Genomic DNA, 19,228 nt, shown 5'->3' with positions numbered 1-19,228 from the left:
CACTGTCTGTATAACACGTCTTTGCACACATAATTTACAGTAGCCTAAATTAATCAAAACTAATTATAGCACTCGATATATACCTGTTTCTGACAAACCAGGTACTGGCCATGTTGAAACTACTACAATGCAGCCACAACTGTGAGGAGTAGCTCCACATGCAGTCACAATTCTATGTCTGTGCCAGAGCCGTATTTTTCTGAAGCAAAATTGTGGCATTCCGAATTGTACGACCTGAACCTCCAGTACATGACTAGTTTCTTCAATAAACCAGTTTTCTACCCCTTTATAAAGAAATTACCACAAATAGTAAGCAATAAGCATGGAAATACCCGACTGCACTATCAATATCCTTCACACTTCATACTACATTTAATCACCCCCATTCTGTGAACAATACGTCCGTGTTGACTGTAAGGATTTAGACACTAATAAAATATAATTTCAAATTAAACATTTGAGAGTGTTGCAGGAAATTATTTAAAAAGTGAAGTACTGCATTCATATAAAACATACTGTATTTTGCTATGAAAATGACTAGTTTTCCAATAATTACGGTTGTAGCGGACATGGACGCCGCAACTTTGAGGCGTCACAGAGACTCGTGACCACCTGAGAATTCCCACTCCTCCACGCTGCCCTGCTGTGAGACGGCGACTAGGACAATGCCTGGTGTATGTCAAGTGGACCTTAACCTAATTAGCAGCTTCCCGTCAAATCTTGATTCCTGTCTTCAAAAGACTCCTTCCCCGACCAAAAGATTGGAGGGACAATCCCTTCAAGCAGGCTATGTGGTTAATATTCACCCATGTGCGTGAAGCGCCACCCACTGGCATTGAATGGAACTGCAAGCAGAACTTGTGGACGTGCCTTTGATGTTTGTTAACAGAAGATAAAATGTCCGTTTTTATACCTTGCAAACTGTAGAAATACTCCAAATGTATGCCTTGGAGTCTGTGTCCCCATTCTCACTTTGACAGGTCCTCTGCATGATTTTGAAAGCTGTTCAGTCCGAAATGTTGTATTGAACAATAAGCAACCCATCTGCCACGACCAAAGTTTAAACAATGATTCTATGTGTGAGAGTACAAAGTTGGGAGTGTTTGAGATTATTATTTCACAACCTATTTACTCAAATTTGTGGACAAGATTCAGGCTGGTGGGCGTGGTCTTCTCCAAATCGACACGCCCTCTTCCTACGCCCCGCCCCTGGGGTATTTAAAGCTAAACTCACACCTTTCTCAAAACAGAACTGGAGTACAGTAAAGTTGATCTGAGATGAATTGAGGCTTCTTTTTCCTTCTTTGCTAGTAGCTCGCCAGCTGGGTGGGCCACCCATCCCCCTTCTTTTGTTCCCTTTTTGTCCTTGGGCACCCCCGGGTGCCACCACGTGCGGGAACGCCCGCCGCAACCAAGCTGGCGGCGTTTTCGATCGCATAAGTCGACCATGTGGCTCCGATCGCTTTCCCTAACCACAATCGGTCGCCCGGGCCTCTACGAGCAGCTGCCGGCATCCCTGACGGATCCCGCACGCCTTTGAGGACCAGAGCTCGGCTCGCCACCAGGTCAACCAGCAGGGAAGTTATGAGCGCATCCCAAATGGGACAACAACTTTCCTTTCCTATTTCTTTTTGCGTCTGTTTTTTCTTCAACCAAACCTCCTTCGTTTCCGCCTGAGATCTGGAGGAAGACCACCCCCAAAGGCCAGCTGATCAACATTCGTGAGTCGACACTGCAATCCTTACTATGATGTACAACATCATCCATCCGGGGACTGAACCCCGCTCCTCAGAACTGTGAGGCTGACGCTCTAACCAGTCGGCCACCGTGCCGCCATGCACAACATCAGTGCGTAATAATTGTGGGGAAATTACTAGCTTCATACGAAATCCCAACTTTGCCTTCTCTCACTCTGACTCAATGCATTAAATGCTCACACGCTCATTTAGTTTAGCCCAGCGACCACACACGTACGCCTTATTTTCTTTCTTTCGTTTACCCTTAGTGTTGTTTTCTTGTTGTAGTTTGTAGTTGTGTGTTTCATTAAATATATCATAAAATTCCATTCGTGGTCGTATTTTATGTGTGTTCTGAATTTAAGTAAACCTCTGTAACCTAGGACTCAAAATGTCGTAGAGTGTAGCAACCTACAGATCATGAGACTGATTTAAAAAGGTTTGTCGTCATTTCGTCTAAAGTTAGACTTGAGAAATTTGACATGGTGCCCTTTTCTAAACATTAGTTTGATTTTAACAATTAAATTAAACATCTGATAAACCGGAAGTAACAAAAATTTCTCTCCCGGTTTATTACTTTAACCTAAATTAATTACAATTCTTCTTTCATACATAATCGCTAGTTTTGTAAGAAAACCTCATTAAACTTCAAATAATCATAGATTATTCCAAAAATCAAAACATTTAGTTCTATTGCAGCCCCATTCTGCTCCACAGGTTTTGGCGACAAATTAAGACGTTTGAAACAGGAGGAAAGTTGGGCATTCTGTCTTGTGCGTGTGTTTTTGTGTGTGTTTGCGTGTGTGTGTGTGTGTGTGTGTGTAGTGGAGGTGCTGATGAGGTAAGGGGGGGGTGGCATGCAAGTTGGTTCGTGTTTTCTTTTTGCTCATTACGCTCCCTCCTTAGGGTCAGATAGCAGACGTAACACACTCTTACACATGCTTCCACAAACCCTCTCCCTTACTATCTGTTCTGTCTCCCTCTCTCTCTAACACATAGTCTCCTTTACAGCCCTGAAAGATAACACACACACACACACCAATTTCATTTCCTCCCCAACGCCTGCTTGGGTGAAGACAGGATGGGCAACTGGGAGCTGTGAGGATGGAAAAAAGAGTGTGTCTGATCCAAACGGACTTCCATCAATACCGATCTACCATCAGACCACTGGCACATGTAAGAAACCTACCTCTGTCGTGTAGATTTTGGACGCTGCTGTGTCCTCATGCATGTTGCATTACTGCTAGTAGACAGCAGGACTCCTCCTTGCAGAGGGCCTTGAAGCCAAAGAGGAGGCGTGTCTGTTCAATACAGGACATCAGAGAGCAAGGGGACAAGTCAAATTTATGGGCCGGCCTGTATGTTGTTCATTCTGCAATTTTTAAAGTAAAAACCCAACTATTCTTTCTCTCTCCCCCTGTGTTCCCCTCCCCCTTTCTGTCCAACCCACACACATACAGTACGTACATGCCGCAAAAGAATGCAAACAATGAGCTGCATCTCACTGGATGACAAGAGTCAATTGTTTGTGCTTACAGGCAGATTTTAGATGTTGGAGTATCAGGGCCACATTCAATTGAAAAAATATGCACTGTGAGATTAAATTAATAAAATTATGAGACTAAAGTTGTAAGTAACAGCAAAAGTCCTGTAACAATAAACTTTTACAGAGGCCTGATAACTCTTCTGACATTCCTTTTTGCATGTCTTTGTAGAACTTAATACTGCTATTTACTGGCGTAAAAATGCAATTACTGCACTGTATATCGATGGTTGAAGAAAGAGCAACAGCTTTTACACAGTAAATAACAAATGCATCAACTAGAAAATGAACAAAAACAGCGATAAATGTGTCAATTCTATACAAAAAAAATATTAAAAACATAATAAAAATAATATATTCAGGGGTTGCAAGACTTCTACATTTCAACATGAGAATATAGTGAAGAATATCAGATGAACACTGAACTGTATAGCACTATGTGTTTATGTGAAAATAATGATATGACTCACATTTCCATGAGATTTATATCAGTATAGGGACTTTCAAGTTATTGCATAAATATTGCATGACTGTCTATTCCTGAGATAAGATGCAATCATATTACCTGATGATTGGAAAGAATGTAGACTTTTTGACTTAAAAAATGGAAAAAAAAAAATTGGATTCAGTATTCCTGTGACTCACTAAAGTAATATTTAGTTGTATGACCTATTTCTGCTTCATATCTGTGTTGCATGTAGTCAACCAACCTCTTACACCTGTGAACAGGTATTCCAGTCCAGGACGATTTGCCAAATTAGCATTCCACAATATCCATGCATTTTTTTGGCTTTGCCTCAGAAACAGCGTTTTTAATTTCACCCCACACAATTTAGTTTCCGAATTATAGTTTGGGGTGGCTGCTCTCTTATTGTCGTATTTGTGATCATGTTCTTGTTTAAACACCAATTTTAGGGGCATTTCCTCTTCAGCATTAGGTTACCTCTTCAAGTATATTGATATATGATAACGGATCCATGATCCCTGAACATGCGATAAATAGCCCTGACACCACAGTAAGAGAAACATCCCCACATCATAATGCTTGCCCCACCATGCTTCACTGTCTTCAGAGCAGAAGTGGGACCAAGTAATTGCTTTGAACGTCACAAGTCAGTCTCAAGTTGTTGCACTCAAGTCCCGAGTCAAGTCCCAAGTCGAGACAGGCATTTCCCGAGTCAAGTCGCAAAATCCTAGACTTTGAGTTTCAAAGTCCTACACTTGCGACTTGACTCAAGACTTGAGACCAAAGACTTGAGACTTACTTGTGACATGCAAAGCAATCACCTGGTCCCAAGTACTGTGGCTTGAATTCAATGTTTTGGGGGTCATCTGACAAATGAGATGCAGACCTTCAACCCAAAAAAAGAACAATCTTACCATTGTCAGTCCCCAAAATGTTTCTCCATTTCTCTCTAGACTAGTTGAAGTTGTGGTCTTGAGCAAATTGTAACCTCTTCAGTATGTGACTTGGCTCGGGACTTGCCTGTCTCCACTTCAAGTCACAGTCAAGTCACAAGCCCTAGACTGTCAACTCAACGTCAAGTTGCAAGGCCTACACTTTTAAACTCAAAGTATAGAACTTGTGACTTGACTCGGAACCTGCCTGTCTCGACTTGGGACTTGACTCAGCACTTGAGAGCAATGACTTGAGACTGACTTGCAGGGGTCTGAACGTGAGTCGCATGACTTGGACTCGAGTCAGGCTTGAGTCATTAATTTAATGACTTTAGACTCGACTTAACAATGTGTTAAAAGACTTGCAACTCGGCTTGGACTTGAACAGCAATGACTCGTGACTTCACTTGGACTTGAACCCATTGACTTGAAATGACTTGTTACTTTGACCAAAGCACTGAAAAACCAACACTTTGTAGCTTTCCATTTCTATAGCTATATGTGCAACTAACTGTTTTGCTACAGGAAAATATGGTAAGTGACAACATAATGCCGAAGGTCTTAATGGTTGTTTATTAGGTCAAAGTGTCCCACACCATTATTGCTAACATGTATTGGTAGTTCCTATTATCTTTGAACAGTTAATGCCAAACTTTGGTAGAGGAAATGACCAAGAGATAATTATTTCACACACTACCTAAAGTAATGGTTTCATAAAAAAAAAAAAAAAAAAAAGAACAACATAAATCAATAATAAATGTGACAGCTAAATAAGAAAGAACCATTGTTAACATACACAGAAACGACAACAACTTTTAAAGTAACAATAAGAATGTTAATTATTTCGACAACAACAAAAAATCAACATTGCAATGTGTTAATTGACAACTCTAAATTGCCCTTAGGTGTGAATGTGAGTGCAAATGGTTGTTTGTTTGTATGTGCCCTGCGATTGGCTGGCAACCAGTTAAGGGTGTACCCCGCCTCCTGCCCGATGATAGCTGGGATAGGCTCCAGCACGCCCGCGACCCAAGTGAGGAGAAGCGGCTCAGAAAATGGATGGATGGATGGAACATTGCAATGTGGGAATCATGCGGCTTGACGTCACGTATGATTGTTTTCATTAGCATTAGCAGCTAGGTTTGTGAGCGATCACGCAAAATAGTTACGTGCACTGTATGGGCTTCCTGTACATTACAGTCTGGTTCAGTCAGTGTATTTCGCCTGTATTTCTTTTTTTTAATTAACTTTATTTATCAATCAATCAGCACACAGCTAGCATCTATTCAACATTAAACTACATTATTCTTCATGTTCTTTACTTCACCTCTTTTTGACGTAATATTTTTACATACTGCCCCCTAGTGTTCCGACTGAGATATCATAGTTGGATAAAATTGTACATTTATGACAAGATGACAAACTTGTGTTCCCTTTTTTTTTTAAATTAATGCTTTATGTTTTTGATACAAGAAATGCCAAGTTGGAACTGAAATCTATTTAGTTTGTGATTGAAATTGCCTCGCGAGAAATGTTTGCCGAAAATGCAGTTTCCTGCTTTATGCACAATGTGAATTTAAGATAAATACTGTTAATTATGTAACACACGAAACCAATTGGTCGTTTATTATGGAGTGAAATGGATAATTTCCTCGTGTATTCATAATTGCTCTTTAACTAAGCAAGAATATATTTTATCCTTATACTTGATTATTCCGATAGAATTGTCAGTAGAATACTCAATTACATATTGCAGCACTACTGAATGCAAATGTCACTTCAGAAATAAAGTCATAGCATAGCATTTTCATAGAACAACTGAAAATCTATCAATCAGTTTTAAAGGGGCAGTAAACTTAGCCTCCCCTTGACAATTGGCTTTGAAGGTGAAAACATTTTGATCAGCCCCCTAGTTTTCTTAAAAAGGTTCAATACACTTATTTATCAAATTTGTTTTGATAAATAAATACAGATTTTAAAATTTATTAAATATATACATGCAGTATATAATATGTACTGTACATATTCATCATATATAAACATTATGTATATCCATCCATCCATCCATTTTCTGAGCCGCTTCTCCTCACTAGGTTCGCGGGCGTGCTGGAGCCTATCCCAGCTGTCATCGGGCAGGAGGCGGGGTACACCCTGAACTGGTTGCCAGCCAATGGCAGAACATTATATATATTAAAATATAATTGTAATTTGTTGGTAAAATGACTCGAAAGGACTCAACTCAAATTGTAGGACTTGACTCGGGACTTGCATTTCTCCACTTGGGATTTGACTTGGGACTTAATGGCAAAGACTTGAGACTATTACTTGTGACTTGCAAAGCAATGACTTGGTCCCACCTCTGACTAGAACTTTACACTGCTGTTGTTTGGTTATGAATTATTACACAGACTTAGGAGCATACTGTACATATGAATGTTGGGTCTGTTGTTTTTCCTATGACTGTACTAAACCTACTGCCATGTAACTCTAAAACCAAAGCATGGACAACCTGCAGCTTAAATGAATGCATGAAATTTGGTGTTCAGTGCAGTCAGTGAATGCAGTTATCATCCATAGTAGCAGCCTCTAAAATATCAACAGTCTTTGCTTTCCTCTCGCCTGCTTCTTCTCTTTGTATTATCCACCGATGGAGAAATACAGTACGGCTGCAGCGGCCAGAGCAATCCGCTTTTTCCTGGACATTTGCAGCATTCTGTTTGTGGATCAATAGAATGATATCAGTTCCGCTTCAAAACGTTTCCTGATAAGAATGCCAGAGCTCACCTTTTTTTGTTGCAGCGAGTTGGTAGGTGATGGTTGGTAGGTAATTTGTTTGCCATTGTCCAGTTCTGTATCGCGTCACTCGCTGTGAAGCTGGCTATATGTCATTTTCATGACAATTAACTTATCTTTACTTTTGACTTACAGCGAATGCCTTTAAAGGGTTGAGGAGAAAAGAAATAACACTGGAGCTTTGTATTGCTGTCTGTTTCTTCAAGCAAAGTCTGTTCCAATAAAGCTAGTTGCCGTTAAACATAACTTCTGTTTTTTGTCACTGGAATAATTTTCCAAATAAAACGTTCTTACAAATTTGACGTTTTTGACATTAATTTACGACTGGCGGAGCCAGGACAGCGCCGACGACCCACAGAGGACCAAGGTTGCAGGAGTATATCAATGTCGCACAAATGAAGCAAATGTGTGTTCAGTGTGTGTAAATAATTCCTGCGATCAAACTCGTACGAGTAACTCGAGGCAAAAGTTCACTGAATGTAACATTAGGTCTGAATGTAACATTAGGTGGAGGCACACACATTTCCAGGTTATGCATGGTGGGTGTGTCAGAAGTCTGGATGGGAAAATGCGTATAACTGGAAGATGGGCAAGCTAGCCACGTAAAAAAGAAGACATATGCAGAAACAGGATAATACGGCCCAAAGTCACTATCTTCAACTATGTCAACTATTTCAATCAGCCCTACAAGAACAATAACAAGCTCTCAGGAGACAATAAACTGGTTTTATAAAGTAAAAACTCATCACTTCTTTATAATTACTTAACAACAATCATGTCATTGATGTGATTTATTCATGAACCTGACCTGTGGCCAGTCAACTGCATGACTGTCCACGAAATGTGACGTGCTTCAGTGATCAAAGCCAGCAGCAGCGTTCTTTGTGACCTGGGCCTGGAGTTCAGCCAGGGGCCAGGGCTCACCCTGCAGTCCCTTCACCTCAAGCAAGTGAATAAACACAGTCTGAAGTGTGTCGTAAAATCTCACGAAAACATTTATTTGCATTGGATCTTTGGGTTAATACCGGGAAGACGTCCATTTTTAAAAGCAATCCTTCAGTCACCAAATTGTGTAACACCACTGTTCTGACTTTATTTCACTGTATTTGTTTAAAGTAAAATATTTGACTGAGTGACACTGATAGAGAGCCAGTAGGATGTGAACCATGCAGGTGTGAAGAGAAACTTCAATGCCAAACAGCTGCTCAAGTGTGAAATGGAAAGATGGAATTAATCCTCTCTGATTTTGGAAGCATACGAGGAAAAAAGACTGTCCTGTTATATATTAAAACTATTTTTACATTTCCATCAATCAGATGGAAAAGTTTAAAAATGTTATTAACGCGGAGTGAGTGTAAGGTTCGAGTCCAAACATGATCATTTTCCACTATGCATCAATCATGCGAACCCCCCATTTGATTTGTTTTTATTTGCCAGTACTGAAAGTGAAAAGAAAGCATCTGAGCCATGTAATTGTGTGAAAGGGGAAGCACCGATGTGCAGCATTCATCTTCTGTTTCGCAGCATAGGCGCCAAGACTGATAGTGAGCACCATGCTAAATCCTGCACTGACAGGTAAATATTGGGCATTCGAAGTACTGTAACTACAGGCAGGGCATGTTCAACGATGCACATATCCTCACGGCTGTTAAAGCACACGTCTTAAATCCTAATTCTGACACCATGGCAATTATCGCTGAACACATGTGGAAGATGATGCTGTATTTCCCCATATAATTTCCCACTGACAGAATGTAAAGCTGTGGGGGTGGGTGGGGGTCCACTGTCCGCGTTCATCTAATGACAGCTTGTTTCCAAAAGTACAGATACCAGATTCAAGCAGTAGCAAGTTTTCCTGTGTGTGTGTGTTATGCTTGTCTTTCATTCATAGAGTTTTTTGTCTTGAACCGCCACTTTTAATCTTGCACTTCAAAATCAGCTCACACATGTTTTTGGAAAGGAAAGAAAGTACTTGTATTTGCTTTCAAAATGTAAAGATAGCTGCATACCTGTTATTATTTTTCAAAAGAACCATACACGTGTACATTATTATACTCCAGCCATCCATCCATTTTCTGAGCCGCTTCTCCTCACTAAGGTCGCGGGCGTGCCGTAGCCTATCCCAGCTATCATCGGGCAGGAGGTGGGGTACACCCTGAACTGATTGCCAGCCAATCGCAGGGCACATACAAAAAAAACAACCATTCGCACCCACATGCACACGTACGGGCAATTTAGAGTTGTCAATTAACCTACCATGCATGTTTTTGGGATGTGGGAGTAAACCGGAGAAAACCCACGCAGGCACGGGGAGAACATGCAAACTCCACACAGGCGGGGCCGGGGATTTAACCCCGGTCCTCAGAACTGTGAGCCAGATGCTCTAACCAGTCGTCCACCGTGCCGCCCATTATTATACTATACATTTTTTTTTTTTTTTGATTTTTGAAGTGAAATAAGACTCATTGGAGGCCAGTTTAAAAAAAATTAATGACAGAGGCAGTGGGTGGTTTATATGGAAGCGTATTGCATTCACTTGGATAAAAAAAACAACAACCAACAAACTCCTGTTTTTCTGAGTAATTTTTTGGAGGGCTTTGTTGTTTTGAATATTTGTTTCTGTTTTTCTGACAAATGTTTTTCCACCTGCTTTTCTGACATTTTTTTTCTGTTTTTCTGACAATTTTTTTTCCCACCTGTTTTTCTGACTAATTTTTTTCTGAGTTATTGGGACACATCGAACTCACGCGAGAACCTGCGATCTGCAAGTGAGTCTTTGCAGACTCACTTATGGCGGATTACTGCTGGGCCGGGATTTTGGTACATACGCCGGCGAAGCCGATTCCGGCGCCTCAGTTGCACACCATACGGGTCCAGTATTTTCATCAGTCTCCTGATCGTCTCTTGAGTCACCACGTAGCCAGCCTGAATGCATTTTAAATGCATCATCTTGTATCCATGGAGTATACCATATCTGTCCAACTGATTCTGGACAAACATTGCTGTATCTAGCAGATCTGAATGGGCTTTCCTCCTGAACAAACACAAAGTCAGCAGGTGCCTGCATATTGTCGACAAACTAATAACAATACCATCTATGTGACTCAAAGACAGGAGTAACTCCCAGTGTCTTAAACCCATATCAAAATAAAACTTGATCAAACTAAATAAGCCGCTCATGTTGCTTACTACGGAGTCCGCAAAGAGTCACTTGCAGTTCGCAGGTTCTCGCGAGTTCGATGTGTCCCGATAACTCAGAAAACATTAGTCAGAAAAACAGGTGGAAAAAAATTTGTCAGAAAAACAGAAAAAAATACACAGAAAAACAGAATTTTTTTTCAAAAAGACAAAGCCCTCAAAAAAATTACTCAGAAATGTTTTAATCCAAGTGAATGCAATACGCTTCCGTAGGGTTTAACACTCTGCTTTTGTAATGCGGAAAGAGAATTAAAGTGGTCGAGGCGAATGACATTAAATTGTTCGTGATGTTCTGAGTGTGTGCTCGCAGGTGGGGCCTTTGAGGTTGCAGCCGGACATTTACAAACCAGAGGAAGAGATGAAGGAGAGAGAGGAGTTGAAAAGAACCACGGGGCAGAATGACCGTCTCATTTTAATGGTTCGTGAGCTGGAGAGGGAAAACAGTGACGTGGCGTCCAAATACCGTGCTGTGAGTCTGCTTCTCTAATTCATCTTTTTTTCGTTTTCCTTCAACCCCTCGACTGGGGTGGAATTTGCGATGAATAAGGGAATTTGAACATAGTCATTAGACCAACACTGTGGATGGATGATATACAGTAAAGTAGAAAATGATACCCTGGAGAGAGATAAAGTCTCTCTCTCTTTCTCTCTTTCTCTCTCTCCCTCTCTCTCTCTCTCTCTCTCTCTCTCTCTCTCTCTCTCTGTCTCGCTCTAGCTCTCATTATTTGTTGCTGTGTTAGATTGGTGCATGACAATGTTTTATTCATTAATGTGGAACATTCCTCAGATTAGGCTCCCTCTATTCATTATGGTCCCCAAAATTTTATTAACTATATTTTGTAACCGAGTACATCCCTCCCTACATGCCAGTTTGGCGTTCAACACTACAGTTTTTCTCAATTGCTGAAACACTTTTCTTGAACCCTCCACCCATTTTCCCAATACACGAATAATCTTTATTGCTCACAATAGCAATGTATTTGTCCAAACAAAACAAAAATCCTGTTTTGCACAGTTGTTGTTTTTTTATTTAAAAAGTACTAGCCCTACAAGTAGTCACTGATGGTGTAGTGGTACACTTGCCTGACTTTGGTGCAGGCAGCGTGGGTTCAGTTCCCACTCAGTGAGGGTGTGAATGTGGGTGCGAATGGTTGTCCGTGTCTATATGTGCCCTGCGACTGACTGCCGACCAGTTCAGGGTGTAGTCCGCCTTTCGCCCGAAGTCAGCTGGGATAGGCTCCAGCGCCCCGCGACCCTAACCAGGATAAGCGGTGTTGAAAATGGATGGATGGATAGCCCTACAAGTAAACAGAAAATTGATGTATTGAAATGTTTTTTTGGTACAGCTATGTCATATTGTAAACATGTACGTAATGAAAAAGTAATTAGGCCTACTTGTTCACATCTCTGAATCTTCAGACAATGGTGGACACAGTACAGCTGCCGGTTGGGCTGCATTCGCTGCATTCACGCTTCCCTCGTTGTCAAACTGAGGACAAGAACATGATCTATAAAAGCTGACAATATTTCATCTGAAATATGTAATTGTTCTTTGTCTTATACCTCCTCTCGCTCCTCTTCCTCCTGGACCACCTCTTAATCTGCCTCTGTCTCTCTGATTGTCTCTATACATAGTGACACTTCAACAACTAGTGCTCTCTGAACTGGCTTATATTGGTTTCTCACATCATTAGCCAAAAGTGTGATCAATTTTAAGTTGCTGTATTTATGTTGAGACACCTGTGATTTGATTGAGTTTCACTTTTGCTACTTGTGCTTACCATTATGCAACACTAGTGCCTCAGAGAGCAAAATGTGTTTCGTGGGTGAAAATATGTTGACAAAAAAGAGTGACCAATTCAGTACGTGGGTTCAGGGCACTGAGCATTTGGTTCAGACAATATAATTTTGTGTTTTAGCAACTGAGAAAAAATGTAACATACACCTGCATGTAAATTGAAATTACCCTAGATTCATTAAACTTTGTACAGTAAAATGAAATAATTTCTCAGATTTCACACGGGACTATTGAATCAATTGATAATGTAAATCAGCACCTTTTGCACGACTACTTCAAAGAGAAGAGCTAATGTTACACTTGTGGTCGTGGTCAGCAAAGCCCTCTTTCTTATGCCATAAGCCCTCTTTTTATGTAGCGGAAAAAATGCCCGAGTCAAACCGATGACTAAAGCCGATAATCATTTTGGATCAGTGTTCTGATAGGGTGAAAGCAGAGGCAATGAGGCAGGGTGATGCAGCAGTGGTAGGAGAGTAAATTTGCACATATATCACAATTTGACCAAAAGAATAACTTTGACAATTATGCTATTAAGCTAATGAAATCATGCTCAATATTGTGACTATGGAACTTTTGACCACCTCCGGGTGGTATTCGCTCCAATGGCACCACTAGTAAACACACACTTCAATCTCATTTGACCAGGGCAAATCGACTGAGAAAACAGGGTAAGTGGCTCCAATGATGATTTTAGCCACACCATTTTATTGCAGCTCTCAGTTGTCTTAAATGTGCACCGAGGAGTAATCCTGGAGGAGGTTCAATGGAGGATCTATAATGGAGGAACCACTATGTGTGCTTAAAACAGAACCTAAAACCAAGCACAAAGTCTAAACACAACAAACATCAGTACTATTTGACACCCTGAATTCCTGTGGCACACACCAAGTATATCTTTAGCCATCTGTCATGTTTTTTTTTTGTCAAACACTGCAACAAAGTGTTTAAAAAAATAGCTATGTTCTTAATACATGTAATGCCAGCAGGCTTGCATATACAGTACCTGTACACAATAGTACTATAAGAGACTACCATTCAAATATCCTAATACTACAGTGACATACTGTGATACTTTAAATTCCCCAGATACTTTGAAGAGTGATGTCAATGACAAAAAAACGACAACAAAAATCATTAGATTTTAAAATGTTTTCAATTTGATTTTAATTGGGAAACTTCCATGCCAGTCTATTCAAATGGTAAAATTTCCATTTTTCAGTTATATCAATTGTGTTCAGAAGAAAAAATAGATAATTGATATACTGTACATTGCAAAGTATATGAGGTAAGGGGACTTTCATTAAAAGCGTAGATGTCAACCAGTTGTCATGAAAGTTAAGGCTATGTTTTATAGTTCTTGCATTTTATAGTGGTTGAATTATATTTACACCTGTAAGGTTTAATAATTGTAACAAATCAAATACTGTGAAGCACGTCATATTATACATTCATTATTGCTCATTAAATTTAGTCAGTGTGTTAGTCTCAATATTACCAGTGGTTTAACTATTTTTAAATGTGTATTACTGTAAACAATCTGAAGATATTACTTCTAAACATTGACTGAGGTTTTTATGATGGTGACAGTTTGACCTTCAAACTGATTCTTTTTATGTAAAGTTAATAGGAAAACAAATTGGAAGTCCCAGAATGAATTGTTTGACCTTAGAGGTTCCACTGTAGGCCAAGCTACAGACGAATACTACTGACAGTAAACATGATAAATTTCCACAGAGTAGTCAAAGGTTGCTGTTTCACTTCTATTTAATGTGAGAATTAGCTTTTTTAAAATAACAACATGTATATGATGACAAAAGTCCATTCCTTTTATTATTACATTTTCCAAACGGAAAGTGAATGTGTATCAAATAAAGTCTCCAGATGTCCCAATTTTGCATGTGCAGAAAAGATCAATCCATACTCATTGATTATTATTATTTTTTTTTTTTTTTTTGGGGAGGAGGGAAACTTTGGGACAGAAAAATTGCAAGGGAAGATGAATAATTGTGGAGAGAAGGCAAGTGACGTGTCAAGTGAGGCAAGGCTGAGGACACTTCAAGTGTCACGCTTGGAAAAGATCATGCCCTTGTTCATCGATGGACGGTCAGCTTTGAGAAAAAGGGAGATAATATTGCATAGTAGCAATGAAATCCCCACTTTTTGGGCTTCATTTCTATTGCAATAAATAAAGCCAGCGGAAAATTGTGCTTATTAATTTTTGACAGCCCTTTGTATAATCGCATACTTTGTGCTATGGTGATGCTTTCAAATAAACTTACAGTCTATGGGTATTGGATCATTGTGGCCAATTCCTTTAGTTTCGCTGAAGACTGAAATTATTTGTGTTTGACATCAAATAATGAATATGGGACAAAAAAAATTAACATATCAGCCTTAATATACAAGTGCAGTATTCACACCTGCATCTGATAGACATGATAGCGATAACAAAAGTCAGGTTTTAGGAGTATACTTTACTGGAACGTGCGCGCGAATCGTTGTTTGTTTATATTCTGCCCTGCGTTTGGCTGGCGAGGGTGTACCCCGCCTCTTGCCCGAAGATTGCTGGGATAGGCTCCAGCACGCCCGCGACCCTAGTGAGGATAAGCGGAACAGAAGATGAATGAATGAATGAATGAAACAGTTCCCAAGTGTCTTAATGACATGTTTGTGACATAAATATTTTTTTTTATGCTTGTCTCTGTACTGTGCAGCCTGCTTTCCTCATATTATTGCTTGTGAGGAGTTTGCTTCGTCTACTTTTGTGCATGAAGTCTTCTGTGACCAGTGAATTGTGATACCTGCCTCTGGAGATTGTTGCTGATGTCACTCACAGTTATTTATTTATTTATTTATTTATTTTTTTTAGGATCTTTCTTTTCAGCTCTCAAAATATCTTCAATTGTTGCTGTTTTCCTTTATCATCCCATAGACATCCGTTCTTTCTTCTCCGGGACATCCAAATGGTTTTATTGACTATGGCCAATGTTTTGTCTTTAGCTCTGATTGAGTTTCCATCTTTTCTCAGCATTGTTTGACTCTCATCCATATACACCTCCCTGGTTTTCAAAACCCAAATCTGGAACTGAACGTTAGATATTAATTGGTAGTTATTGTTATTTGAATCAGCAATGTAATAGGACACACCTGGGCAACAAAGCACACCTGTGAGCCACATGTTCTAATACCGTATTTTCACAACCATAGGGCACACCGTATTAAAAGGCGCAGTCTCAGTTACGGGCTCTATTTCTGTATTTAAAACACACATAAGGCGCACCGTATTATTGGGCGCAGGCATGTTAGAACACGCTAGCTTAAAACATACGGTAGCATGCATGCACGCTAAAACAATGTTTTTAAAAAGGCAGCGGGAGCAAAACTGAGTTTGGTTGTACTTCATTGAAGTATTTAACTATCTACTCATGTTATTTTTTTATCAATCCTCATCCACAAATCCATCAAAGTCCTCATGTTCTGTATACGAAATGAAAAGCTGGGCAAGTTCTCAATCAAACACACCAGGTTCGAGTCAGTCTCGTTGCTGTGGGGCTCCTTAAAAATGATGCCTAAAGCTCGAACAACAGTCCAAGCAGACATTAGCCCAAGCATCCACAATCCATTCACAAATTGTGGCGTTACTCGCCCGGCGCTGCCTCCTAGTCTTAGTAAAGCTGCGTTCGTCATCTGTCATCCATCGCTCCCACGCAGCTCGCAACTTCACTTTGAACGCCATGTTTACACCGATGTCCAGCAGTTGGAGTTCATTAATCCATTGCTCGAGTCGGTCTTCCAACTCGGGCCACCTCGCCTTGTTTTCCACGAAATGAAAAGCTGGGCAAGTTCTCAATCAAACACACCAGGTTCGAGTCAGTCTCGTTGCTGTGGGGCTCCTTAGAAATGATGCCTAAAGCTCGAACAACAGTCCAAGCAGACATTAGCCCAAGCATCCACAATCCATTCACAAATTGTGGCGTTACTCGCCCGGCGCTGCCTCCTAGTCTTAGTAAAGCTGCGTTCGTCATCTGTCATCCATCGCTCCCACGCAGCTCGCAACTTCACTTTGAACGCCATGTTTACACCGATGTCCAGCAGTTGGAGTTCATTAATCCATTGCTCGAGTCGGTCTTCCAACTCGGGCCACCTCGCCTTGTTTCCGCGTTTTGTTTTTCTTTTTTTTTCTTGGCGAAGCTCGTTTTCCTGCTTCCTCCACTTGCGAACCATGGATTCGTTGATCTTGAATTCTCTCTCTGCTCGATTCCGCATAACTGATAGCTTGCAGTTTAAACTGTGCTTCGTAAGCGTGTCTCTTCGTAGGTGCAATTTTCGACTGCGTTCAAGCCAGCCTCCACTCGTAAAGTAGCAAAGCCAGCCGCCCCTAATTTTATTCATACTAGGCATTACGGTAATAGGTCGCCAACTCGCGGCGAAAGACACTTTCAAAATAAAAGCTTCCCAATAATACGGACGTCAGTGCTCTTCGGTTAAGGAATGCAACCAGCAAGGTTAATTTGAATCTTGAGATACATTAAAAAATGTAGTTCATTTGATATCTTAGGTAGCGGCACGGTGGTCGACTGGTTAGAGCGTCTGCCTTACAGTTCTGAGGTCATGGGTTCAATCCCCGGCCCCGCCTGTGTGTAGTTTGCATGTTCTCCCTGTGCCTGCGTGGGCTTTCTCCGGGCACTCCGGTTTCCTCCCGCATCCCAAAAACATGCATGGTAGGTTAATTGAAGACTCTAAATTGTCTGTAGGTGTGAATGTGAGTTGCAAATGGTTGTTTGTTTATATGTGTGCCCTGTGATTGGCTGGTAACCAGTTCAGGGTGTACCCTGCCTCCTGCCCGATGATAGCTGGGATTGGCTCCAGCACTCACGCGACCCTTGTGAAGATATGCGGCTCAGAAAATGAATGGATGGATGATATTTTAGGAAAAATAAATGGTAAATGGACTGCACTTATATATATATTTATATATATATTAGATATTTATCTAGATCATCACAGTACCCAAAGCGCTTTACAAAGCCTCACATTCACACACACATTCATAAACCAATGGGCGACTGCTGCCATGCGAGGCGCTGCCAGGCCCACTTAGAGCAAATAAGGGTTCAGTGTCTTGCCCAAGGACACTTCGACATGCGGACAGTCGTAGCAGGGATTCAAACCTGTTCTACCTACTGAGCCAAAGCCACCCCGACATAATCCCATTGGTATCGCAAGACAAGTACAGATCTGTGTGACAGACCACCAAGGACTCCACTAAAAGAGGTTTGATGAAGATCTGATATTGTATTTCAAAATAAAAGTCTCAGAAAACTAATAAACTAAATTTTTTAATGCATCTCAAGATTCAAATTAACCTTGTTGTGGTAAACATTTTAAAATTTGCAGGAATTTCATTTGCTTGCATAACAAACCGGCGGCACGGTGGACGACTGGTTAGAGCGTCAGCCTCACAGTTCTGAGGACCCGGGTTCAATCCCCGGCCCCGACTGTGTGGAGTTTGCATGTTCTCCCCATGCCTGCGTGGGTTTTCTCCGGGCACTCCGGTTTCCTCCCACATCCCAAAAAAACATGCATAAATTGGAGACTCTGAATTGCCCGTAGGTGTGACTGTGAGTGCGAATGGTTGTCTGTTTGTATGTGCCCTGCGATTGGCTGGCAACCAGTTCAGGGTGTACCCCGCCTCCTGCCCGATGACAGCAGGGATAGGCTCCAGCATGCCCGCGACCCGAGTGAGGATAAGCGGCTCAGAAAATGGATGGATGGATGGATGCATAACAAACCAGTCGATTCTCCAACAAAGCATTTAAGTGAGGGCTCAAGGACAAAAGTCGCCTTGCAGATCTCAAACAAATATGAGCTTGACAACACGTTACTTCAAAATTACACCTGAATGTGAAATATGAAGTTTAGATTGTGAAAAAGGGGAGGTCTGTGGTTTCATTTAAGTGTATACGTCCTTATGGAAACAAACCAGAAAAAAAATATTATCCACAGACTCAGATAACAAGTCACTGATGGTATAGTGGTACACTCGCCTGACTTTGGTGCGGGCAGCGTGGGTTCAGTTCCCACTCAGTGACGGTGTGAATGTGAGTGCGAATGGTTGTCCGTGTCTATATGTGCCCTGCGACTGACTGGCGACCAGTTCAGGATGTAGTCTGCCTTCCACCCGAAGTCAGCTGGGATAGGCTCAAGCGCCCCGCGACCCTAACCAGGATAAGTGTTGTTGAAACTGGATGGTTGAATGGACTCCGATAACACAAAGATTAAATGTTTAAAAAAAATTGAAACCCCCTCATTTGGCATATGTTAAATAATACTTCAGACCTTCAAGTTATCTTAACTCTGAATTGTGTATTTAAGCTTCCTTTTCTGGCTTTCAACTGCATCTCTGTTGCATTTACCATAGGGTGTGTTTGATGAAGTTGATTGTCATTGCCCTGTCAAAAAAAAAAACTTGACAAAATATGCAGGTCTATAATGATTATATGCAGTTGCGTTCAACTGCATACAATCACTGTTCTTGGTAGAAATTATATTACTACATGGAAAATTATTTAGCAGTTGTGTCGCAGACTTATAGAAAACCTAAAATTCATTATATGCATGCTACTGAGTCTGTGTAGTTGAATAATGAATTGAAAGGGCCGTGTTCAAATTAATAGTAGCATGAAGTTCTATTATTGAGATAATTCATTCTGTGAAAAAAAGGTTTAAATCAGCTGACCCTTATCTAAGGATGAAGCCAGC

The 19,228-nt window shown here is 40.8% G+C and overlaps 1 protein-coding gene across 3 annotated transcripts in view; it reads left to right on the top strand.

The window, feature by feature from the left end:
• Window positions 1–1,271: 1,271 nt before the first annotated feature.
• LOC133418053 (myosin-16) overlaps window positions 1,272–19,228 on the top strand; it is a 75,333-nt gene continuing 57,376 nt past the window's right edge. For 2 of the 3 annotated variants that reach the window (XM_061706391.1, XM_061706389.1), the window contains exons 1-3: window positions 1,272–1,721; window positions 2,736–2,912; window positions 10,979–11,137. In XM_061706391.1, coding sequence (XP_061562375.1) covers window positions 2,841–2,912; window positions 10,979–11,137 — 231 coding nt within the window. In that variant the 5' untranslated portion in view covers window positions 1,272–1,721; window positions 2,736–2,840. The remainder of the gene's footprint in view (window positions 1,722–2,735; window positions 2,913–10,978; window positions 11,138–19,228) is intronic. The other variant, XM_061706390.1, reaches the window with a different exon arrangement.

This window comes from Phycodurus eques, chromosome 19 (genome assembly GCF_024500275.1).
Source record: "Phycodurus eques isolate BA_2022a chromosome 19, UOR_Pequ_1.1, whole genome shotgun sequence".
Taxonomy (NCBI): domain Eukaryota; kingdom Metazoa; phylum Chordata; class Actinopteri; order Syngnathiformes; family Syngnathidae; genus Phycodurus; species Phycodurus eques.
Note: the sequence above shows the minus strand (reverse complement) of the source record. Positions and strands in the feature narration are given on the sequence as shown.